This window comes from Anarhichas minor, unplaced genomic scaffold (genome assembly GCF_050575085.1).
Source record: "Anarhichas minor isolate MPS153535 unplaced genomic scaffold, ASM5057508v1 ptg000027l, whole genome shotgun sequence".
Classification (NCBI taxonomy): Eukaryota; Metazoa; Chordata; class Actinopteri; order Perciformes; family Anarhichadidae; genus Anarhichas; species Anarhichas minor.
Window position 1 is genome coordinate 15152731 of NW_027466473.1, and position 26163 is coordinate 15178893.

The 26163-nt window shown below is 44.7% G+C and overlaps 1 protein-coding gene across 3 annotated transcripts; it reads left to right on the forward strand.

Annotated features, from left to right (window-relative positions):
- The first annotated feature begins 1745 nt into the window (after positions 1 to 1745).
- LOC142960457 (uncharacterized) lies at positions 1746 to 16769 on the forward strand. 3 transcript variants are annotated; one of them, XM_076102296.1, is made up of 8 exons: positions 1746 to 1896; positions 2616 to 3134; positions 6058 to 6205; positions 6420 to 6522; positions 7571 to 7609; positions 7706 to 7747; positions 9082 to 9358; positions 15572 to 16769. In XM_076102296.1, exons 2-8 carry the CDS (start codon positions 2948 to 2950, stop codon positions 15793 to 15795), a joined length of 1020 nt encoding a protein of 339 aa, XP_075958411.1. In that variant the 5' UTR covers positions 1746 to 1896; positions 2616 to 2947; the 3' UTR covers positions 15796 to 16769. The 3 variants fall into 3 exon arrangements, with proteins under 3 accessions (XP_075958411.1, XP_075958412.1, XP_075958413.1); XM_076102297.1 differs by lacking the exon at positions 1746 to 1896 and adding an exon at positions 2370 to 2504; XM_076102298.1 differs by lacking the exon at positions 1746 to 1896 and adding an exon at positions 2418 to 2528.
- The last annotated feature ends 9394 nt before the right edge of the window (positions 16770 to 26163 follow it).

Below are 26163 nucleotides of genomic sequence, written 5' to 3' on the forward strand. Positions count from 1 at the left end.
TCAGAGTGCAGGGTGTGGACATGCTCAAAGGCCTTTCTGCAGGACATTTATGTGTCTGGGCTTTGTGGGGGAAAATCGAGGGTCTCTCAGCCTCTTGGCCCCCCTGCTGGCCAGGAGGAAGGGTGAAAGGAGGAAGGAGATGTGCTTGAATTGAAGATGGATTCCAGCCCAGATGGCAACACAAACCCACACAGAGGATTGGTTTAGGTCATCACCTGCTTTGGAAGCACGAGACTATGCTTGTGAAAGCACAGTGTACTAAATCCTTTTATTTTCGATTGGGAGTTTGTCAGTCAGCAATAATTGCTCACAGGTATGCTGCTGGGGAAGACTAAGAAAACAGGTTCAGCTGCCACACTGCTAGCTCTTCTTATTTAATTGAAGCTGCAACAATGGTCGACATCACCTGAGCATTCCCTGACAGCACTGCACTATGAGTGTGCTGCTACATTGTGCAACGTCCTGCCACCTTTTTACCTTTTTGTGTACGAGCGCCTGCATGCGGGTTTGTTTGTGCTGCGGTGTTGCTGCGCTTTCCAGCATTATGTCGGGAAATGCTGCCTCCTCGTTACCCGTTGCTGCCATTTTTATTCATCTTAATTATTTTGTGCTATATGCTGAAGCAGTTTGGCCATGGTGGTGACGTAATTCTTTGCAGGCTTCTATGGTTCTGACCACTAGAGGATGCTCTTTACCTATAAATGAGAGGCTCAGCAACAGAAGGGAGAGAAGATGGCTTCGATGTGGTATAATTAAATGCCTCAAGGCACATGGACAGTTTTTTTACCAGAGCTTCCTGAGCTTCTTCCTGCATCTGTACATGCAATTGAGAAATACTACATTCATGATAGGCCACTAACTAAGCTTGATTGCTTAGTTCAAATAAACCCTCCTTGAACACAACGTAACATTTGCACCGCCTGAGCTCATGTTTTTATGTCACAGTACTTGGCATTATATCAAGACATCCGTCATGCAAATTTCTTAAGTACAAAGTCATCATTTAAAGGAAGAAGAGACAAGAAGGCGTGGGTGCAGTATGTGTAATAATGTACCACATTTCAACATACGTTTCTCATCACTGGACAGACTATTTCCTCTAAGGCTGATTCAGCTTTGCTGTCACAAAGACCGATACAGGAAATCCTTCCTCCTCAAAGCAATACGCCTCTACAACACCTCACCTCTGTCTATTAGAGCTAGCTCAGCTTTTTAAATGCAGGTTTGAACCACAGTCCACTCTGTTGTGCTCCTTCAATAACCTTTCACATGGGGAATTCACACATGGTTATACTCTCTCTCTCTCTACCTCATTTTAATATGTATTTTAAAAAACTGCAATCTTATATTCTAGTTGTACTAGTTATGGTATATTTATGGTGTATATAACCTGTATCACAATAATTTGGGATCAATAAAATACATCTATCTATCTATTAGTTTATGTAAATGTAGGCTATGTATAAACTACTAGAATTTTTATTTATTTATATATATATATATATGTACTGTTGATGTAAAATGTGTTTAAATGTGGATTTTTTTGTGGGTGGGAGAGCAGTTACTGAAAAGGGAGCTTGAGAGTTTAGGTTATAGGATTTAGTGCCCTTTTTTCTCTCTTTTTTTTACAACTTCTTTAATGTGTGAGTTCAACTTCCTGAATTGCTGTCTTCCCCTTTTTTTTAAATAAAAAAAAGAGTGTGTGTATGTGCCTGAGCGAGAAACAGAGAGAGAGAGAGAGAGGCAGAGAGAGAGGCAGAGAGGGAGGGAGATTATGGAATGCTGTGATGTCATCAGCCCAGTCATACACACAAAGACAAGGAGGACCCATAGCCGCTCTGACTCTCTCAGCTTAGTTAGCATACTCTGCTGCGGAGCGGCTGTCTACATCCCACTGTGAGTACTTCAGCGAATTCTACCCTTCTCTTACAACTCCCCTTTGTTTTGTATCACTTACGTACTTTCCCTTTCCCTGGGTTGCCTTCTCTGCACCCTACAATGTGCTTAGTAGACACATCTGTATTCCAGCAGTGTGATACTTCTCAGTCTGAGACAAGCTTTCTTTCCCTCCAAGTGCTGCTTATGTGGTAGCCATTGTTTAACTACCCACTGTGATTGGAGGAGTCCATTGCAATCTCCTTATTAAAGAAACCGGCTCATGCTGTCCTGGCCTACGACCCTGTTGTTGTTGTTTTTCCTCTTACAACCAGGAACTGACAATGTTAAAATGGAGCCGCTATCTCATGGGAGTTTGGGGGAGAAAGGAACAGGGGTTTGGAAAGGGATGTGTGGTGGGGAGGGGGAGGAGGAGGGAGGGAGGGAGGGAGGAGGGAGGTGGGTTACTGATGACAGAAACAGTCCCATTGCTTTGGAATCTCCTCCCATTCTGGGCTACAGTCTTGTCAGTTTAGAAACAGGGTTTGGGCTCTTCCGTATTCATGAAGGGAGGGACAACATAGCCAACTGAAACCGACTTTCTAAAGGAATGACTGAATGCGACAAAGGTGGGATCAAGAAATATATAGGACGTAAGAAAAAAAATGTAGTATCTATAGCGCACAACTGAATCTTCCAAATGTTTGTTTCAAGTGTTTCCTGTTTTTCTTTTCTTGTAGAAAGTCCCAATGATGATCTCCAAAGACAAAGAGTACTGACATCTCAGTAGGGTGGGGAGACCGTCAGCACAACACAGAGAGGAAACAGGATTCTGTGTGTGAGTTTGTACCTTAGGAGGATGAGCATGCACCTCGATTGATGAAGAAGAGTTTATGGGGGTAAATACGAGTGATTTCAGGATCAAAGGAGCTGTGAAAGTCTTCTTCGGATGACATGAGACTATAAACCAAACGCTGTCCACCTCAAGAAGCTGCTGGCCAAGGGGCAGCACCTCCTACCTCCAACCACTTGGCCAGGTGGTGCCAAGTTAACCCACGACTCAGCCGCCAACATGCTCCAGCAGATTTTAAAGGACATGTTCATCGACCCCGATGTGCTGGACGCTCTTAATGAGGACCAGAAAAAGACTCTGTTCCTGAAAATGCGCCAGGAGCAGGTACGACGCTGGGAAGAACTGGAGGAGAAACTAGAGAGTGAAGGAGGGGACGCTGAGTGCAAACAAACAAAGCCAAAAAAAGGTAACCACACCAACACATCACCTTTGTGAAGTTGTCTTCTTCCTGTTTATCTACAGTGTGCTGGAGGCCAAGACAGGCACAGCGTTTACCAGAAGGCCATTTGGCAAGTTTAAAGTTTCCTGAAATGAAAACTCGGGCTAACAAACACCAGCTGCTCCACATTAATGTGTCTGTAATGCAGCACGATATATACAGACAGAAACCAAAGAGCGTTTATACTTCACTCGCATGGAGTTCTATTTATATCCGAAGTCCTAAACAATTACAGCAGATTGATGATGTCGGTGAGTTCACGTTGACATCACACTCGCAGATGACGCTAACATTTACACAAGCAAAGTAAATTAGATGTCACAGTAAAATAATATTCACTCTGAAATGAGTGTGTGAGGAGACGTGTACTAATAGTGTTTGAAGAAGTGCCATTGTGATTGTCAGTGGGGCCGAGGACATTTACGTCACGGTGACTGTAAAGTATGCTGGCTGCGTGTGTACGTGTTCACATACACAAATATTTTGCTCTCACTTAGATCATTTTGTTCCCTGTCACACCACACCACGTGAGCCTGAATCAGAGAACTCAGAGAAGAATATTCACTGTGTCAGAGGTGTCGCTCATGTGTGGAGCGTGCGTTTGATGGAAACTATATTGACAGAAAAACATGTCGGCGAGGGGGGGAATGCAGGTGTAGTGTGAAAGCTAAATGGGTTCATCATCTTCTTCTCGAAAGCGAGAGTCTGAGTCAACGGCATACATGCAGTCAAACAAAACAACTAGAAACTCAGAAGGCCACAAGTCTTTCCTGAAACCGGTTTGACGAATTGTTCAGAATCTTGCCTGTCTGCATTTTCTCTTTCGTGGTAGCAAGTACTATGACTGACATAATAAATGGTTCTATTTTTATATTCCAAAGAAGGACTCCTACTGTAGATGACAAAGCAGACTACAGAAGGTTTGGAAGTACACACAAGTTGCTGAAAAACCCACTTAAATATTACTTACAGCCAATCAACGGCTAGCACTCTGCAGTTGGAGCATTAACTGATTGACGTAGTAATGTGATCTGCCTTGTCTTGGCTAATAACAAAGCACTTATCAGCTGTGGCACAGAGTGAGAGAACAGTGGTCTTTCTATCTCTTAATGACCAATGCAGCTGTCCTGAGCAGGCTGGATGGAGACTGCAGGCTGAGATCACATGGCCACACGGCTCCTCTCCACACAGGCTGCAAACGCAGAGGAAGTGGTGGATAGTTTGTGTTTCCGTGTAAAAATAGGAAGTGAGTCAAGACTCAATCCCTCAAACAATTAGCAGCGAGCGAAACAGGAAGCATGCAGGAAATGCATGTGTTTTGAGAAACAAAGAGAGAGTTGTCTGGACGGCCTTGTGGGAGAGCTCACATGCCAAGTTTGTTTTCATGCATTGAATGAAGCCGGCGTCTCTCCCGGCTGCCGGTAACAGTTTCAGCCTTTAGCCTTTTTTGGAGCATGGGACTTTTGCTGTGGTTAGGCTGCCTTTATGGTCATTTGTGTTTATGTACTCTGACGCATGACTATATGCTGCTGCGTTTGTGTGCATGGTGTGTTATGTTGCGTGCAAACCGGTGACATTCACACCAGGCAGAGACATGACTCAGATTAGTTACTTTGGCCTTGTTCTGAAGATATGCCAAAAGTTTGAAAATGATGTCTGTCAGTGGGGCCGAGGACATTATGCCAACACAGTCACATTCGGTTCGTCCCTTTACTCAGCTGACAGGATTCATCTCCCCTGACAAAGGTGTTGTTGTAGCTGTCAGATTGGGCTAATAACTTGTTTACCAAGGTATTCTCTGACTGCTGCGTTTGTCACCCTGGTATGCCCTGCTACAATACGATCCACAGGGCAAGCTGGCAAAACCAGTTCACTATGGAAATATGTTAACCTCTTTTAAACCCAACGAGCTCTCTCCCTCTGAGCCCATGTCAGCTGGTTTCTCTCTATAAAGTAACTTCTGTATGCTCCCAAAACATTAGTCACAAAACAGTGACATGTTTATATGTCGTGGAAGTGTGTGCTCGCGTGTAGACTCAATGTCCTCGCACATATTGTGTTGATAGTTTAGGTTTAGGAATTGTGTTTAAAAATGTGCCAGACTTTGTTGAGATTATGGAATGAAAACAGTAAGTGGAAGGTCCTCACAAGTATATTCATACAAAAAACGAGGGTAGCGTTTCCCTGGCAGCTCTGCTCATATCATCTATGAAGGTCCGCTCTCATTTGTGATTTGCAGCTTGGGTCCCACCAGCTGTTGCACCTGTTGGTCTAGCAGCCTCAATTCATCCTTTTTTGTAGGTCAACCTAGAAGTTAGCATCACACCAGTTCCCTCATCAAAAAGCCAAATGGAATTTGCAATATTGCAGAAAATAAGCTTGTAATACTTGCACGTTTTGTCGAGCAAGATAGTCTTTGCAAATCACTTTATGACTTTTGTATCGGCAAATGTAAGAAGCTGATGTAAGGCTAGAAACTAGAACTACGCTAGTCTCATATCGGCACTTGTTAGCAGCCGCCTTTTTAAGACGCTTAAAAGCTTCAAAATGCACAAGAGGGGTATTTACTGACGTAATCGTTAAACGAAAACAACAACATCTTTTCAGCTCGTGTTAACTACAGATCTTACTTAAGGCATCTCCCCAAAAACCTATTCAAATAAAAACATTGACTTAGAGACGAGGGAACCAGAAGTGCAAAAATGCTGACTCACTCACCCTGTTTTCAGACTCAGCCTTTCCTGTAAAATTATCATATAGTGCTTTAACTTTTTGTTTCTTGAACCCCTCTTTGAATAGAGAATCTTTGCATTAGTTAGATGTATAAAACATGTTCATGCTCAGTGCCAAACTAACTCTATTCACTATTTTGTGTTTGTGTTTCCTCCAGCCAACAGTAAGAATGTGAGCTGGCTGCTGGGTCGGGATGGAGATGTGGCGGTCATCATGATCGGGGGGGAGTTGGATGAGCTGAGCTCCAAATTCATCTGCTCAGGATTTGGAGAAAAGAAGGCGCAGAGTCTTCAGAACAATGCATAGTAATACACCTTTGTAATATAACACAGACAGTATTGTTTTGTTTAATTACACGCAGTGTACAATATGTAACATGGAACAATCTATTAGTGTTTCAGTGTTGTTTACAGACTGTACTTTGACGGGTTATCAGGGCTTTCTGTTTCCTTAATCATGAGGTGGCATATGAATGACAAGTAGAGCCTTTAAATGACATGGTCTGATTGTGTTTTGCAGCCATCAAACCATCTTGAAGAGCAGAACAACCACAGAACCTGTCAGAACTGAAAGAGAGAACCTCCCTCGTAATACACAACCTGGAATTTCACTGAATTTAAAGGTGTGTAGCCATTTGTCTGTGACCCTAAGAAACCAAACATGTCATGATTCTCAAGCTGGGGAACAGAGACGATTTCATACTTTTGCTTCTGTTTTTTTTTTATGTGAAGTGATTGTCTCCTCAGGCCTCTTATTATTTGATCAAACAAAACAAAAGAATATAGGAAAATCATTATTCTGTTAACTGGGCTGGTTGAACAACTTACCGCTCCGTATATGAACGCAAAGATATATAAAGACTGATAGAAACAAAAGAGGTGTAAAAGATTGACATTGTGAATCACTGGTCAGACCACTTATTTTTTTTTGTCTCCTCCCCGCAATCAACCCGGTCTCACTCCCAACTTATCAAATGCTGATATTTGGTCAGTGCCCCTCAGCGTCTGATACAGACGCACCACGCTTTCAACATGTTGCTTCTAAGAACGTGTGGAAATCGCCAGCCGTGCCGTTTTCATCCTTTTATCCAAGGCCTTTGCTGTTCGCTGTGTGCAAAACTAAAACTAAGAGTAAACATTGACATTTTGTTGACATCAGTGGTTAGTCATGTGAGTCAAGTTAACGTAAAGCACTCTCTTCCTAAACCTTAGTGAGTGGTTTATGTTGCCTGAACCTAACTTCATGTGAAGACGGAAGTATCTTTTGAAAAGACCAAATGCATTTAACAAGAAAATTTGGGGCTTTCTCCACGCTCTCTTAAAAAGAGATTTGCTGCGTTATCATGGCAACCTCGCACACACTGAGCCGGAGCGAGCCGGGTCTCATCTGGCCTGACCGCCACGGTTTCTCTGAGCTAAAGCTGCATGCTGCTTGCACAGTGGAAATATGAGCATCCCAGCCAGTCACTGATGTTCCTGCACTCGCATCATCACACTCACTGCACAGATATGTTTCTAAATAGTCGACTTATCATTTGCAATATTTCTTTTTTTCTACGATCAACTCTTACTTAACTTCCCAGCTCATTAAAGTACCTAACTGACTCAAAGTTGAGGAGGATGATGTGTTGCCTCTAGTGTCCTCCAACATGTCACTGTCTCTCCCTACAGGGGAAGTGTGAGGAGACCAGCACCGTACCCCCTCTGCCGGTGAGTTGGAGCAACTGCCTGCTATAATTGAGCTCTGTGTTCTGGGGTTGCATCACGGCCTGTCACACTTGTGTAATGTCTTCGTTAAACCCACAGGTGTCAGTGAGTGAGCATTCATCACCTACAGCAGCAGAGCAGGTATTTATGAATCAAAGTAACTGTAGTTGTTTGTTTCTTTATAGTTGCTGCTATCCAGTTTTAGCATTTTGCCGCTCTTTGTAAACATTCAAGATGGTGTATAAAGCAAAAGAACAGTTTAGGTTCTAGTGTTGTCTACACCGCACGACACATTTTAAAACAGGTGTGATTAATCCGCTCTTCAGCTTCTTTGAAATGTGGTGTCGGTGTGCCTACGTGTCTTTTCATGGCAGTCACACCCTCTGTGAGTAACAGGAAATGGTGGTTGTGCCAGCTGTCCCCTCACTCCCAGCCTCTCTGCGGATCGTCTTTCCCCTCTCTCTGTGTTCCTGCTCGTCTGAGCCGCCGCACCCCTCACAGCTCTCTCCGGGGGAACAGCTGAACCGAACTGTCCTCCCACTGGCTCCATCATCGCTCCAGCCTTGGGTTGTCTGGGGAGGATGCTCTCCATCTCCCCTTGCTTCCTTTCTCTTTCTGTGTTCATGTGCACGCAATTGCGTGTATGTGTGTAGGTGACACGCGCTGCAAGAACAGCTGAATCACAGAGGCAAGGCAGGATTTCTGGACTGCCCTAGAACAGATGGTTGATGAACTTGATCAGGGAATTAAAACGCCAGAGATAGAGAATGCGTCAGTCGCAGATGGATGGGATTGTGGGATAGTCTCTTGAGGTTTGGGCGCGTGAGCTCTCCTCCGTTCTCTGTTTTTCCCTCCTCTTTACAAGGAGACGTCTCTCCCTCACTTCTTATTTCTATACCAGACTCTCTATTTTACGGGCCCCAACACATCGCTGGGCAACCCATGCCGATGTGGCAATGAAAATCCACACCTTAGGTGGTTTGGCCAGTCTGACAGCCTGAGCCTCCCCTTGCAAGATGCATTATTCTGTTGAATGTCTTGTACATAGGTAGAGTGATTTGTTTCTGGGGAACAGGAAGGAGCTGGTTTGGTGCTGCAGATGTATTAGTGGCTGTTGCTAGCCCTGCTGCAGATTTTCTCCAGTTGATTTAGAGAGGGGAAGGAGTCAGCCTGGGAGAGGAGGAGAGAGTGAGATTGTTGATTAAGAAGGCGTGAGATCAGGAAGGAAGATTTGCGAGGCTGCTTGATTTCCAAGTCACCTTATAATTTTCTCTCCGCACATCCTTAAACTCGTAATCAGTGGTCATAGTTCTGTGTGTGTCATTATGCACGGTGTAGTCATTGGAGAACTGTCATTTGGTGAATCATTTATCCAATGATTTAATCAAACATGATGGTAATTTCACTGTATGTGAATTAGCCGTCAACACTGATCGCGCTCCTCTGTCCCCCTGTTGTCACTCTTCCCTCTGCAGCCCGAGTTGAAGTCAGCCAGTGTGACTGAAGAGAAGTCAGTTCGCGAGCCCTCCATCTGTGCCAGGCTTCTCATGAGAGCTAGCCATGTCAATGTGAGACCAGCTTCTCCAAATGCAGCACCAGGCTCTGTCAACACCAGACTGTGCCTCGCAAATCTGAGGCTGGCCACCGCCGCACCATCCCCTTCCCCCAGCAGCACTGTCAAAATGGACACAACTAAAGGTGGCCTGTCCTCACAGGAAGCTCAGAAGCCCAAGGAATCGCAGAGCGGGAAAGGTGAGTGAGCATAGGATCCCGGGTAAGGGTCCATAACGGGTCTGATGTCAAAAGAAAGAAAGAAAATCTTCCTCTATGTCCATTAAATGAGCTCATATCTTTCCAGTCCACACAAACAGCAACATTAATGATGGCTGGTGTCATCATGGATAAACAGTCAATACAGACATCCCTGAAATTGGGATATCCATAAATCCTACTCTGTAACTTCTGTTGTGTTCTTTTAGTTGGATGTTGCATATGTAATGGAGAAAGACTGGACACAGATGCGGGTTGAGAATTAAATCTACAAATCCACAACTATAGCCTACACGACAGTCGTCACAAGTTACTGCTTCTTCTCTGTGAGCAATGATGGCTGCAGGGAGCTGAGCAGAACCAGTCTGAACAAACTTCATACTATAGGTTTCTCAGTGCTGCAGCACTGAAGGAGGATTTATTTCTGCAAATCTAACGTGCTCGCCAAATAGTGCCTCAGCCTGCTGGAATCTTTATGGTCTGGCAGAGTAGGGAGAGGCCAGCCAAGAGGGGCAAAAAAGCTTCTGTGACTGGGAGTTGTGTCGTGGTGGCACTGCATCGCTCCCACACACCTGTTTGTTTGGTAGCTTAGCGCTATTGTCAAGGGCAGGGAAACTGTCAATAAACACTCTATAGCTTGGCTGAGGTGCCTGGTCATACAGCCAGATCAAGTCTGACAGACTGATGGTAAGATGGACCACTGGTCCTCCAGAACAGAAATACAGGATTTGTGATGTGGGCTGAAATGATGGGAAACTCTCAAAACGTCATGGTCTCTAACAGCCATGCTATTTTAGTAAATGGTCAAATTTAGCTCAATTAAAATCTTACATTCCTCCCCTGCTATTCAGTTATTTGGCACTATAACCCTGCACTCAGTTGATGTTAATTGGTCAATAATCAGATCATTTTACGTTAATTAAATATCTTCGTAACAGTTACCCCCAATTTAAATTGTAATTTAGTTTAATGACATAAGGAAATAAGGTCATATGCTTTGGTGGATTGGACACACTGTTTTGGGCCCTTTTTGTTGGCCTTACACAATGTTGTCTCTGCTATTTGGCAGCCTTTGATGTCAATAAAGCAGTAAGAACTGGTAACTTTGTAATGGGGAGAGTGGTGGCAAAACTAACTGATTAACTACACCAATTACAGGCATTACATTTAAACTAGTTACCACCATTTTCCACAAACCAGTAGGATGATGTATCTCTCTTTGTGCCTGCTATATGGTCGGTGTTACTTGAATATCTCTGCCTGGCTCATAGATCGTAGGGATCTTTTTCTTCTCAACAGATATCTTGGGCCTTGACATTACTATTATTGTCACTATAGGTCTTTCAGTATGCTGTGCAGATTACCTCTAGTTTGAATTACCATTGTGAATCCCAGACGTCCTCTTTGAACACAGCACCCAAATTCATGAATTGACCAAACACTCATTCAGCATACATACAGTGACCCAGTTATTTAGAAAAATGGGTCGTGTAAGGGGACATTAGCACCATCCAGTGGAAAACAGTGAAACTGTAGAAAAAAAGTGCAGTCGGGTAGAAATCCTGATCTCCATAAAAAGGTCCCTCTGCTGGAAAAATGTTCATCCTACAGCACATTCAAACTGCAAAACACATTGCTGCTTTTGCTGGAGCTTAACTTGCTGTGGGAAGACATACTTCAGTTTTTTTTCAGAAAAGCTTAAATGCAACGTAAGATAATTTCAGTATTTGAATATTTTCTAGGAGAGTTGACTCTTATGTGGCTCATAAACAACAAAAAAGCGAACACAAAACGAAACATATAGCATCGCTGTTCCAGCTGCAAGAGCACTTTTTCTTATTGCTTTGAGATGTTGTGCTGAGTCAATGCCGTGTTTAACTTGTGTAGTTTGAAATGTATGAAAAAAATTGATATATTATCAGTTCAACATTATCAGAGTCAAATTTTGTCAATGTAGATCCTTTCCCTCAGAAAAAAAGCCTGCGTGCTTTCTAGCATCTAGATAGCTGAATTCATTTGCAACGTTCCTGGCAGGTTATTGTAGATTTTGAAGGCTGTGAAAATCTCTCCAAAAGCCAGACAGACACAAGAGAGCTCACATTCTCTTAATATTGTCACCAAGAGGCAAAATCCTGGAAGTGTTTATAAAATCATGTTTACAGATGGCGGAACATAGATTATGATAATCAAATAGTGAATTTGTGCTCTTAATGCGTCAAGTATGAAATCTGTTTGTGGAGGCATGTGCGGTGAGTGAGGCGGATTATCAATCGGATGAGTTTCACAGATCACAAATGACTAAAACCTGGATAGAAAGAAAATAACAAAAGATACAACACAAATGAATCATGGTGGCACAGGCATGTTTACGTGTGTGTGTGCCTGCACCCACGTTGGTGGCTGGATATGAGACCAGTGGGCAATGCCAGGGCAGCAAATAACAGACAAATGAAGGAAAAGGCAAAGGAACAGCTGGCGTGGTGGGAGTTGAGGTGGGCTGAACACAGTGCCGAATAAATGTGTCCTGACTGTGGACAAAAAAAAAAATACTTGACAGAGTGTCTGTCCTTGACAATGGCAGGAAGCTTGTTCCAAAGGGGAGGAGGAGGCCGATTAGGATAAGGCTCATGCCTCAGCTGTTTTCTTTAGAATGAGGGTGATGGCAAGGACTCCTGCATCCTGTGAGCAGAGACGGTGGCCCACACAACAGTTGTAGAAGATGAACTTAATAATCTGCGTTAGTGACACTCATTTATCTGTACAAGTGCCCACTGGAGCTGGACTAAACTTGTTTTGACTTCTACAACACTTGAGAATTCAAGAAGTTGTACAGTTGTACAGTTGTACAGTTGTACTCTCAACCATAGTTCCGACATGAAACCGCTCACAGCAAGGTTTGTGGATTATCTTGAGGAACCTGGTCATGATTGTTGTGCCGTGGAGTACTTAGTTTATAGCCTAACGTTGGCTTTTTACTTCTGACGGTTGAATTGACGCTTCTAAAATCACAAAGTGGCTTTCATTTGTGAAGATTATCTTGCTGAACAAAACGTGTACGCATCAGAAAGTGTTTATTTACACCATGCAAATGATTCGCTATAGTTACTAATCCCTTTTTTCACAATTTTTCTCTTCAGTGTTTATAACCTGAAGCATCTTCTGTGCTGTCAATGTCACAAAGAGGACCTAATTTACTGCAAACTGCTATGATCAGTGTCCTCTCTCAGCAGGAAACATAACCGTTTAGGGACAAGGGCTTTTACAAACCGGGGATTTTTCCTTTAAAATCTGTAAAAACTGAAAATGATGAGGCTGACTGATAACTTGTTGCTATGTTAATGTCATGTGTCATCTGCATAAAAACGACAGTGAAGACACATTACCAGATAATACGGGGAGCGTGTAGTGTAGTCAGTGGAAGAGTCATACGACTTTAGCATATATGCGTGAGCATGAAAGAGTATCAATCTCCAGCAGCTGGCGGTATGTGTTCATATGTGTGTGTTCGTGTTTATAAGCCCTTCGCTGTCTGTCGGGCGTGCTTTCCTCTCCTCTCTCTTCACCTTCAGAGGGAAGGACACACATTCCAGCGCTGCTTCCCGACTCTAGCCCTGGGCGACGCTCAGCCAGAGCTGATAAGTGACAGGGGCTCCAGCCCCCACACAGGAGGGCCACCCCCCCTCCTTGCTTCCACACACACACACACACACACACACACACACACACACCTCCTCTCCACCCTGCCCTTCAGTCCACAGACATGCTGCTCGAGAATTCTGCCCTCTGCCCCACTTCTGCCCCCCACCTCCTCTCCCTAGCCGCCCCCCCCCCCCCCCCCCTCTTTCTCCCAGAGACATGGAGGTCTTTAAAGAGAAAGATTGGTCTTTAATTTTCGCGCTAGCCTGGTCAGTGACAGCACTTCCCGCCCCCTCCTCTTTGTCCTCCCTGTACATTTACGAGTTGGACTGAGATGTGAGGAGTGGCGTTCGAAAGCTCAAATGGGAGATTAATCAATCTTGGCGAGTGATTTAATGCAGAGACTTCTCTTTCATTTCAATAGGTGTTTTCGCAGGTAGCTTTAATGACGGTTTCTGCTGACAGGGCTAAGAGTGCAGCTGCTGGGGAGAGTTTCGGGCAGAAAGGCGTGGGGCTTGAGCATGTTTTAGGTGTGTTAAGACAGGTTAGTCAGGTTACCTGTGGCGGATAATTAGGGTTTTACTTCAAGAAATACATATGTGTGTGTATCCGTATATATATATCTATATATATATATATACACATATATATTTGTATTATTTCTTTACGACAGTCCAAGCTCACAGCAGCAATTCTCCCTCTCCTCCTCTTTCTCTCTCTCCGTCTCTCCATTAAGCATTCCACTCAGACCCTGCACCGAGGCTCTGAGCTCAAAAAACTCTCTGACCGTGGGTGTGTATGTGCCTGTGTATGTGTCTGTGCGCTATGTGTGTGTGCGACTGCGTGTGTGTGCTCGGTGCGTGCCTGAATGTGTGTCAGCCTCAATTGCTGGAGCCTATCCAAGGTTTCCGTGGTGACCACACAACACAACGAGACAATCAGAGGCAAGCCCACGCAGCGCGGCGAGAGGACATTAACACAGGAACTGCGGGTCAGGGGGCAGAGGGAGGCAGGGCAAGACGGGGGGAGAGGAGGATGAAGAGGAAGGTGGAGGGAGGTGTTAGAGCCACAGAGAGAGGGGGAAAGAGAGAGCGAGGAGAGGCGGTAAACAACAATAAACAATAACACAAGCTTAAAGGCAACTTTAGGTCTCCCACTCTCATGCCTGCAAGATATCAAGAGCTTTAAAGGCTTCCTGGCCCTGGGAGTGCCTGCGTGGTTTTGGCTGTACCCCACCTCTATGTGTGTGTGTGTGTGTGTGTGTGCTATGCGATAGTGTTAGTCAGAGACGGCTGCATGCGTGACTGAATCCATGAGCAGGAGGGCTGTGCGAAGGTTCATGTTTGTGTGTGAGCATGCACGGACCTGAATGTAACGCGAGAACATGCGTGTGTCTTTTCAATTCAACCGTTAGAAACTGTGTGTAGTGTGTATGCTTGTGCATGTTTTCACTTCACTTTGTGTGTGTGTGTGTGTGTGTGTGTGTGTGTGCGTGTGTGCTTGTGTGAGTCTGTAGGAGTCTGTAGCCGTGCACGCGGGCGCTCTCACATATCTCTGTCCCCCGGGGATGACGCTAAAAATATGTGGCTCCTCAAGCCTTCTGGTGTCTGAGCAGCGTCTGTCTGCTCTCCATTGCCGTCCCTGTGGCACCCCCCCCCCCCTCCCCTCCCCTCCCCTCCCCTCAGTTACTCCTGTTCCCTCCATTCCTCCCGCAATTACACCCTCTTCAAAACACAGTACCTCAGCAAGCACACACACACCAACAACACCCAGCTGTGTCCCTACACTTCCAGTGAGGATGACCTCTGCTCAGCCAGAGTGGGATAAAGGCAGGCGAGAATAAAGCAGGTAGAAAGGAGTGAGGAAAAATGTAGACGCAGTATTTTGAGGGAGACATGTATCAGGTAGTGTGGAAAGACTGGATTCCTGCTTTTGCAGCAATAGCATACATGCGTTAAATGTGTAACTCTCATTGTTTATGGTTAATGGTTTTAAACCGAATTTCACCTGGATTTTATGTTCCCATGCTCCTTAATGGTGTTGTGTTTCCAGCTGCTATGAGACACTGACCGCTGTAGTTTACAGTAAACAACGTCCCCTTGAGGCACAGCCCAGAAAATCGTCCCATAATACACAATGAAGAGAAAAACAGAGAAAATGCTAATGAAGCAATGATTATGTACCAAAATCCCTCGAAGGAAGTTAGGAAAAAGTTTATTTCAGGATCTGACAGTTTACAGCAGGTGCAGAGTGGAGCACTTAAAACAAAGAACCTGAAAATGCAATTACAAATAAAGTTACAAATACAGTTTGAAGAACATGTATTTATATAAACTCTGGCATTATAGATTCTGCACATGGTATTATTTTTTAAAGTTTGAGTTTTTAAATCCAATTATCAGCCAATTTTGAAATAAAAAAATACACAATCTAAATTCCAATTTTTATTTGTTTAACTTTTTTTTAAATACAAAACCAAAAATAAAGAATTTAAATGAATAACCCCTTTCTGTCAGGTTGTCCCATATTTTAAGGAAATCTAAATCTCTCTTTTTTCAGATATTGGTGCATCAGAAGCGCCTCGGAGGGCTGCCTCGGTGGAGGCCGGGTCATCAGGGAGCGCACCAACCTGCGCAGGGCGCGGCCGGGTGGCCCAGCTGATGAAAACCTTCAGCACCGAAGGCGCTACAACCCCCGCACAGACCCCCTCTCGCGGCGTCAAGCCACCTCTACCCAACAAGCCTGGCCACTTGCGTCTAACGACCACACCTACTGTCAGGTAATCCTCGCACACTGATGCACAGACGCCCACCCAGCTTCACGCATCCCAGTGAATCAAATAAAGCCACGCTGAACAATGTCGGACACCTAAGGTGGAGCCTCGGCCAGTGGGTCAATGGGATGAACAACACAAAAGCGAGAATGAAGAAAATGGTAATGTTCACGATGTTGCCATCACTCCCAAAGCACAGCAATGGAAATGCTTGAATGTAATGGTTTTGTTGTATTTTTGGAAGCTTCAGTACTGTAAACACTCTTCGTGGGAAAGAAATTCCAAAGCAATTGATCGCAACGTGTATGTATTTTCATTTTTTTCCAGGTAATTGATGTCTATCACATGTTTTCACTTGATGTTGATGCTTTCCACCTTGTGTACCATGCGGGAAGAACACACGTTTTTTTTAATGTCTAATTCACAAACCCTACACACACGATATTGTTTACTTACCAATGACATTATTTTCAGACAGTTTGCATGAGCTCATATGCAGACACACGTGTGTGGTTCAGGCATGGTTCAGGCATGGGCAGGCATAATGGGGTAGAAATAAGGCACAGTAGGGTCTTCCTTCATCTTGCTGTCTCCTCCTTGGGAATACTTTAGGGTTGTTTATTTGTCACAATGCAATGTATGTCTCCCTCTGCCACCTGGCAGGAGCCTCACTGCGACCTGTTGTGGACCAGTGACAGTGCCAAATGCATCGTCTGCCACTCCCAGTGGATCAAGTCAGACAGTCGCTGCCAAATAATCCAGCTCCGTGTTACTCTTCTGCAATATTTCCAGAACTATTTTAGAGATGCTGGGTTGTACTTTTTACGTTTTTTTACATTTTAAATAGGGAGAAAGATGTTTTGTAATGGGATATTTAACATTACTGCGATGTTCACTTGTAAAGTGAGAGACATTTTGTATCTTTGTTGTCAAGCTTGTATGGTGCAATCAAAGAAATAATAAAATTGTCTAACTTGCACCTTGTATCTTTTAAGTACTCTCTTTTTTTTCTATTTTTGTCATCTTCATAATTCCACACTGAAATAAACACATTTCTTTTTAATGTCTTGTATGAGATGAGAAACCTTGATTAGCAGAATGCAACCCACAACACTAGCATGCCATAAAGGTTGCAGCTAGTTCACTGAGAATATATGCAGTTTTTAAATGTCCAGCCTCAACACATAGACCTGCATGCTTCACCAGAGCCAGTGTAAAATTTGAATTCCAGCAGGGCCACACATCCACCCCCACGCTTGTTATTACTGTGCTCAGACAACTCTTGCTTAATTTCCAGCGATGCTCCCCAAGCTTTGAATTGGAATTCAAATGTTTGCCAATGCTAAACTTACATGGCATATTTTCACATTTGTATCTGTAACTTCCATTGCAGATCGCAGTTACCTCAGCTAATGTTTGGCAGCAGGCTAATCTGTACAAATCAGCTCACTGGGGTGAATAAAAGCAACACTAACATTGTATGTGTCATTACCGTGATGAAGAAGTGAGAAAGGCCCTCTGCTGCGGTAAAGTGGCAGAATAATGTCCATTAATGAATCTGGTTATGGGTGTTGAAGCAAGAGTAGCACCTGTGTCTTAGGAGCTATTTGCTGTCAGATTTAAAAAGTATACATATTATACTTTATACTATCAATAACTACAAATGGCAGAGAAGAGAAAGAAGTAGTCCTATCAGAATTAGTTGCACACTGAAGTTAGAAAAAAAATGTCAGTGCACAAACCTCATACAATATGGCCAACATGTTATATGATAAACTAGTCAACATGATGGTAGAGTATATTTCAGTCCAAATGGCAGGAAATTGGCCAAATATGCAGTTCAATTTTGACTTTAAAAAAAAACTAAATTCCACTGAAAATGTACTTTAAAATGCTTAATTTAAAACAAGTTGATAGTGATTGTTACTGGGGGTGAAAGTGTGTCTTGTTCACCTCTCCAGTACACATTTACAAGCTAAGGGAAACAAGTCAGGCTGGTGACTCTTGTAGAACTGTTATACTGCTGCCAAAACTTCACTTTACTTTCTTTACAATTATGTATGAACATATGTAAAATCATTGCTTTGTTCGGTAAGTACGAAAAGACAATGCTTTAATTCTACCAAAAAAGCGTGTCAACGGTTCTTTTGATGTGATTGGAAATGTCCAGCAAAACAATTGATGAAGTCTCTTTGTCAAAGTATGAATTCCAAAACACTGCACTTCTGTCCAAATACACATGGATGTTGGTGTGTGTGTGTGTGTGTGTGTGTGTGTGTGTGTGTGTGTGTGTGTGTGTGTGTGTGAGAGAGAGGTAGGCACCAGTGTCGGTATTATTTTTCCCAAAAGTGCATCTTGCTTTGACATACAGTCCGCAGGGAAGCCAATTCCAGAAAAGGCGCATATGTACCGTTCACAATCAACTTGACAGTAGGCTGCTCATCTTGAAGAGTTGCAGCATAACACAACATGAATCATATATGGCTCTATACTGCACACACACTGTAAGTGCTTGTGCAACACACTGCAAAATGCTGAAACACGCAACTGTGCGATGCCGCCTAGATAACCCTTTCCCAATGAGCCCAACAATGGCCGTGGCTGTTCTCTAATGCGCACAGACATCGTCGAGCAGTTTCCAGGAGATATCTGTGGCAAGTCCCTTGGTATGCCCCCCCGCTCCCCCCGCCCCACACACTTCTCTTCATCCACCGACCCTGGCCACTGCTGTCGTCAGGGCCCTCCGACGGGAGATAAAAAAAAAGAGGCTGTTGTTGTCTCCTTGCAGGAGAGACGGACGCCTGTTTCTCTCTTTTTTTTCTGCCTCACTCGCTTCACACCCACAGAAGGGGAAGTGAAGGGGGAAGAGAGGAACAAAAAAAAAGAGAAAGAAAGCTATACTGCGTGCTGTGGCGTTCCACCGCACCACCAATAGACCCCCTCCGCCTCCTCCATCACCAGCCCCATCCACAGCACCCCCAGTAGAGAGAGAAAGAGCGAGAGAGGAGAGGAGAGGAGAGGGGGGCCAGGGCCATGTGATACGGAGAGCATGCGGGCACAGCTTCACCCCCAGGCAGAATGAACGGGGGCCTGCTGTGTCTCTCCTGCATGATTAATCTGGCTGAGGGGCAGGAGGACTGCCACAGCCCTCCCTGCATTAACTCCCTACTCTCCAGGTCTGCATGAACACACACACACACACTCACACAGCAGCAGTAGACCCATGGTCAGACACAGGTTGATATGCACACAGGGCTGTGTGTGTGTGTGTGTGTGTAGCTAGTAAAGGATAGTGACTGCCACTGAAGTGGATTCTTATTGAGGTATCACATTCCGGCCCCATTAAGTTTAACTGTTTACTTGCCTTTTGCCAAGGGCACCGTCTCACTGCCGTTTATGCACTGACACGACACTAATCCTTCTGCGTGTCGCCAAACTGTAAAGAGCACCGCGATAGCGAGGCCGTTCGATAGCGTCGGTTTCGAGGTAGTTTCTGGGTTTCTGTGACTCATCCTCTCATGTGACCTCTGTCTCCCAGGCAACATTGTGGATGTTTGCTGGTGCCGGTCTTGTCTTTTGTGTAATTCATACGAGGCAGATGGTCCAGGAAATGCAGCTTACTCTTCAAAATTCTCCCAGACAAAGAGTATCTGGCATGTGATGGTCAAATTTTCAAATCATCATGACAGCTTCTGAAGATTGCACAGCAGGCCTGTCATATTGTCTCACAGTATTACACTCAGCTAATGTAGACATGATACCAGAAAATAATGTATACTGTAAGCGTCCCTCCCACGACTGGCAGGACTGATATCCTCCATGGACTGCCGTGGAAAGTTTCAGCCCGGCTGTAAAGCAGGAAGTGTTTGAGGACTTATTGTGCAACAGCGGAGACCAAGCATCAAAAGGCAGGCTAAGGGGTTAACATCCTGCAGTCCGCTCCACATTAACTGGAAAGGAATGAGGTGTCAAGCATGTTTTCACCACAGCGAGACGGTCAAAACCCGACCCCCCTCCTCCTCCTCCTCCTCCCACCAACCAGTCACCCCTCAAACCTTCTCCCCCACATCACACACACACGCCTCCCACTCGCAACAACCTCCCACAGCCATGACCAAATTATTTTCCAGCCTTCCGAGATGTGCCTTGCCAGACAAAAATCTGCAGCGCAGTCCTGATTCAGTGCGCAAGCACACTCCTCCCTAGTCTCTCGGTGCCTTTCTGCAACAATCAACGAAAGTCTTCCTTTTTTTTTTTTTACTAACTTGGCCTCTGTCGAGACGGCCCTTTGTGTGTTTACGTGACAGATTTAAATTGCTACCAGCCAAACAAGTTGCCTGTCTGTGTGTTTACTTTCTCAATTTGAACAACGACTTGTTAAACTGCCGTGTCTTGCAAGAATTAAACGAGTCTCAATACAGCTACGGTACTAATACAGGTGTTCCGGTTTTGAAGGGGTTGAATGAAAATATTGAATGAGCAAACGGAGACAAGGAGAGAGGGAGGAAGCACGAGACAGAGGAAGAGGACGGACACTCAATGATTGAGAGAATAAGTGAAAAGGGGAGTAGAATGAGAGTGAGGAGAGACAGACCGAGGGAGGGAGGGAGAAAATAAGCCCCACCAGTGAGCAGGCCACACAGCCCTGCCAAACTGCTCGGGAAAAAAAAGCCCCCTCTGTTTTATTTATAGTGCGCTGTATCCATGGCAACCAGAGAGGTCAGGCAAGCTGGGCCTGCGCTTCACCCTGCTCTGGGGATTAGGATTTCACAGAGGTTCTCAGATGTGAGGAAGGTGGGCTAGAGCAGCTCGCTGTTCGCCAACGCAGCCCTCCTGCCTTTTTGGTGGAGTCTGGGCCCTTCGAGGGAAGAGAGGGGGAGCAGCCGAGAGTCACGGGAATACTGTGGGAACGGTAGTTTGTGGTGACGGGGCTGGGAGGAAGCTATGGGGACTGTAGCACGGAGGGGAAAGAACATGCACGCATGTTAGCAGTTGCGTGCAGAGGCTGTTTTGATTACCTTCTGTCACACGAGGGCTCATTGGAGTTTCATCTTTTTGTTGCTTTGTTTCTTAAAAGGCAAATCAAAAAAGGTCATGCACGGTCAGGGAAAACTTTTGGCATCATACATTAGACACATATTTTTGGTAATATGGTGATATACGAGTACAAGTGAATACAATTGAGAAAATGGTGACAAAAAAAAATAATCTCAGTTTAAGTTGTATTCTTTGCATTGGTCTCATGTTCACTTTGCCAAAAGCAGTTTCTAAGAATCCAGGCTAATTTACTTTCCCCGCTTTTTCTTTTTTTGTCTTAAATTTTGCGGGCTTGTTATTTTCATCCCAAGAACGACTCATTCCAAAAAAACAGCTCAGCCAGTTGGAATGAAGTGTTTGGATGCGAGCAGCAGTGAGACGCGGGGCAAGAGCGATGGGAGTTTGAGAAGTGATGAGGAAACGCTGATTGCCCTCCAGGAAATGCGCGGTGTGACTACAGCAGAGACCTCCAGATTCCTCCTGGGGCAGAGGACGTGCGTTGCTAGGAGATGGTTGTCGGGCTGGTGTTGCCATGCGTGGATGCTGTTCCCTGCCATGCTTCGATGTGCAGGAGGACAAGGATTCAACACTCTTTCATGGAGCATGTGTGAAAGGACCTTAGGAGCCACGGAGAAAGGAAAAACTCCCGTCCATCATCGTCGTCATCGTCGTCGTCACCAGCCTCATCAGGGACCACTAGTAATGACTCCCCCCGTCTCTAGGGGGCGCCCTCAGCACCCAAGTCACAGGACCAACAAAAGCCAGCTTTTACTCCCTAGAACGGTGACCAATCCAACGTTAGTGGTCGCCAGAAAAAGATGTCACAGGCACATGATCATTGGAGCTGCCGGGAAGATGGTCAGTATTTCCTCCTTGTAGGAGGTGAGGAGGAAGAGGTGTCGAGGTGCAAATGAGGCAAGACATTCAAATCACTTGGAAATTGGCTAATGGCTATGGGATAGGAAAAGCAAGCCAGGTCTGTGCAACCAGTCACCCGTGAGATTGGAGTAAAGCATACAAAGTTGTGAAAACCTGTGCAGCTAAATACCACACACACACATATTGTTCCAGCAACAGAGAGAAAGCAAGAATACCAACAGTACAGAGATCAGGGAACAATGATCGCACTTATCCAGATAACAGAAAAATGTTCCCACGCATACCTGTGCATGAAACGTACACACATAGTAAGAGATAACACAGAGTGACGGATAAGGCAGTGCTTCATTCAATAAAACAACCATTCAGCTGCAGTGATGAACTTGTGAATCTGAAACTCTTTAACTTAAGCTTTGAGTTGTGATCAAGGAATATCCACTCGTGTAACACCATTCAATTACATTTTATGGCCCATTATATTTCTGTAACTCAAATGAAAATGATGTTTTTCCTCAACCATCTCAGAGTTTTCGCTTTTTCCTCTTTTTCAATGCATTCAAAAAAACATGGAAATAATGGACATTTGTACAGTACAATAGCCTAAATAGCAGCTTTAATAGAAATTTAGTGGGAGTTTATTAACTGAGAAATCTGAAACAGGGGAACTAACACAGACGTTGGATGAAGAACGGCTGAAAGAAATCACTATAACCTCACTTATAAGTGATGTCATGCTCTATATAAGATGATATTGAGGTAGCAACATCTTTACAGCAGAGCCAAGCATACGGACACACTTCCTACGTGGTGTGACGTTGTGTTCATCTTGTTTCTACAGCATGAGACAGCCTGGCAGTACACTAATCTGCCTCAAACACCGCATGGTAGCAAACCAGATACCACAACATTGTGACTGTGAGCAACAAGATGATTATATACTATAGGTCTTAATGATATTTACACTCACCCAGGGTCACAGGACGTTAATAATATATAATATATAAATAGATTTTCAGGGGAGTCTGTGTGTTAGAGTAACCAGGTTCAAGGCCCTCCGTTGACTCACAGCTCACCTGCTCCAGGCTGATGTTCTGCAGCCGACCCTCTAGTCTGACCTCCCCGTGGAAGAGAAGTTTACTCTAAAAGTTTCTACATTCATTTGTTTATTTAAGAAGTAGATCACTATTACATGTACAAGTACTTGTAAAGGAGACTTGAAATCTAAATGGGATTGTCCTGGATAAATAGGAGGTTAAAAGTACTACTCTGACATACATTTCTGCAGTTTTCAAAGACTAATTTAAACACAATAACGGCCAACTTAAGGAAGGTTTAACTTTGCTTTCGCTGTTCTGAACAGCTGGTAGTAGCTTTACTGTAGATATTCATTCCTGGGAATAATCCTCTCGGGTGCACAGGAACTGATACGTTAACAAAAGCAACAGCAGCAACTTGTTTAAAATCAGCACAATAAGGTCTCCGCAGTTCGCATGAGCTTTCAAAAGCCACCTTGGCTGAACAAATGAAAAGACCGGTCACCTGCAGAAACAAAAAAAAAAAAAAACAGCAAAAACAAGGACAGCTCTCAGATATCCTAAAAGCCAATCAGAGGCAAGAACCTTGAAAGCTTTGTGGGGACAAAGAACAAGAGCACCGACGCCTCCCGTTTGTCCAAACTTTCCCAGAGTATTTTTACTCGTTTCTACTCTGCTGTTGCATAAAAGCTCAGAAACACTATGGAAGTGTTGAGACAGAATGACGGCACTTTTTATGTGTGAATGCTAAGAAGCATAGGGGGATGAAGCAGTGGTTTAGGGTCTGAGGGGCAACGAGATGATGCAGATCCAATTACTGAAATACACACAAGGTCTTTTGTGCACCAAGCCTTTCTGATGAGTGGAGCCTCTCATATCTACTCTTACTGAACACACATAACGCCATCGAGGCAACCTGAGACAGATACTGTGAGCAGCTCTGGACTTTTTCTCCCACAACCAGATAACTTCATGTGATTCAACACCCATGAGTATCATTTACTTATTTATTCTTCAACTCAGAACTTCACTCAACGACAGATTCTACTCTCGTTTTATTAATTCTCTTCTTCTTTTTCCTTATTTACGTCATACATACGTGTATGGATGATTCATATTTGGAAATGAGTAACGGAGAGTATACAGGGGATGAGTAATGTTGTCTATAATTCATTAAATTGCATTGTAATAAGTTTACATATTTCCAATTATATCTATTACATATCTATATTTACTTACGTAGCATTCAAATTTCCAATCCAGTTTTGTATAAGACAGAAAGGAATAAATACGCATTGATTTCATTCAGTAAATTCAGCGGAGCTCCTTGGCCAATCAATCTAGAACAATGTGTTGTTGTGTCTTTAGCACAATAACTTACTCCTTTGTTCTTTTGGGCATTTTTTCCCCATTCAAAATAAGACATCTTGTGGCTGCAAGACTTTAGAGTGAAATGTCCCCTTTTTCTGTTGTACATTTTGGCCACACAGCTCTGTGTTTTTCCTTCTGTCCATCTCTCTCATTGGTATTGTCCAACCATTCTGTTGATGTCTCTCTCTGTTTTGCTCATTTTTCTTTTTCCTTTCCCAGCACAGGGTGATTGGGGACTTGTGTTGGTCTGTGGCGGCAGGCTGTAGCCAGCTCTGTGAAGGGCTCAACTTGGTTCTGCTCTGGTTCTGGTGCTGGCTGACCAGAAGGCCCCCCCGGCTCAGGCCCGACTCCAGGACGGGCAGGACGGGCAGTAGTGGAACGGACAAAGGACTTCATTCTCTATGGAGGGAGGAGGGGGGGGGGGGGGGGTATGGTAGGATGAAGGGGGTGCAGGAGATGAGGAAAGTGAGAGAGGAAGGGGGGCTGGCGAGCGCAAGGGGTCTTATCCTCCCGGCTCAAACACATGCCACCAGCTGCTGCCCCCTTCCTGTGCTTTCATTAAAAAGCCTTCCTGTGCTCCGCTCGGTAATCCACATGCTTTACTGAAAAAGTGTGAGGTAAATATACAGTATGTCTATCCTTTCCTCTTCCTCTACCATCTCTGTTTAGCCATCTTCGTCCCTTCGTTGCTCCCTCTTTCTCTCTTTCTATGATGTGCTCTGCTGGGCAGTGGAGAGCAGTCCATTCTCTGCATGTGTGTGTGTGTGTGTGTGTGTGTGTGTGGGGGGGGGGGGGGGTTATGTGTGTGTGTGTACCTGTACATGCGCCCATGGATTCTGTCAGGCTCTCAGCGTTTCCAGCCCTCAGCCCAGAGCCAAGGCAAGCATTGCCAGAGGGAGTGCCTGCAATGTAGGGCGCCCAGCAAGCTGGACGCAGGCAGAATATCAACGGCACACGGCAGACACTCCTCCCAGCAGCCCACCTGCTGACTTACGTGATCCAAATGTGAGGAGGAGGGGGGGGGGGGTAGGTAGAGAGAAGGTAGTGGGGGAGGATGGGCTGCGGGAAATTGCCAGGTAGTTTCCAGACCCACTTCCCTGCGTTGCGCCCAATTAATCAGGGCTACATCTGTGCTGGATGGACCTCTATTCCGAGGGGAGGGGGTGGAGAAGAGACGTTTGGGTTTTTGTCTGTATATGCACACACGTTTTGCGTTCATGTGAGTGTCTGTGTGCATGCTACCTGTGAGAGTGCACGGTGTAGACGGTAGCGGAGGGAGTTGGGTGTGTTTTGTCAGGATTTGCCAGCAAAGACAGGAGCAGGTTGTTGATGCTGGGCTTATTCCAGCCTTGCGGTCCAAATAGAGTCACGGACAACCTTCTCTGGTTCACTGTCCTATCCTTTTCCATATTATTCTCCTGGTTTCAGTGCCCCCACCCCCACCCACATCCGCTTTGCAGGGCCTCGCTAGGAAAAGGATAATTTTTCAGCACCTGTGCAGCTCAGTGCCTGTATGTTTACTTCCTGGAGCTTCTGGCACACCTGGACCCCGAGCTACCCCTCCTCCTCCTTTTTTTCCCTCCTCCCCTGTTTGTCTGTTATGTCTCCAGCCTCTTTCCAGTTCTACTAAAATGAATAACGAATGAAATTGAGTAATACGAGGCCATTCAGTGTGTAAGTTTCCACAGAGAAAACAGCAGCTTCTGCTGGTTTCGCTTATTCTTACTAGACTCTGATTGAGTGGGTGCATGTTTTCATATTACATCTTTATTCTAATTAACCCTCTTTGTCCTGACAGAGCTCACCGTCTGAATAGCATGAGATATATTTAGTCCAATACCGCGTGAATTGTCTTGAAAAAGGCACGACTGTGTCAGTTTGACAGGATGGAGTTATGAGCACATCTTGGTGTCATTGGGGGCTTTTAAGAAACACCAAACATACACAAGCAAGACTTAGTAACCCCTTGGTTTGACAAGTTTATTTCATTCGACTGCAGTCTTTTGTAAGATGGTGTCTGCAGTTTGGGCAATTCAGTGCTCTAAATCAATTGAGAA

What these genes read in the sequence shown, in the direction of transcription:
- LOC142960457 (XM_076102296.1), top strand. Translation starts at nt 2,948, where the DNA reads ATGCTCCAGCAGATTTTAAAGGACATGTTCATCGACCCCGATGTGCTG. An exon ending in ACAAACAAAGCCAAAAAAAG is followed by an intron (nt 3,135 to 6,057) that starts GTAACCACACCA and finishes TGTTTCCTCCAG; the next exon opens with CCAACAGTAAGAATGTGAGC. An exon ending in GCACCGTACCCCCTCTGCCG is followed by an intron (nt 7,610 to 7,705) that starts GTGAGTTGGAGC and finishes TTAAACCCACAG; the next exon opens with GTGTCAGTGAGTGAGCATTC.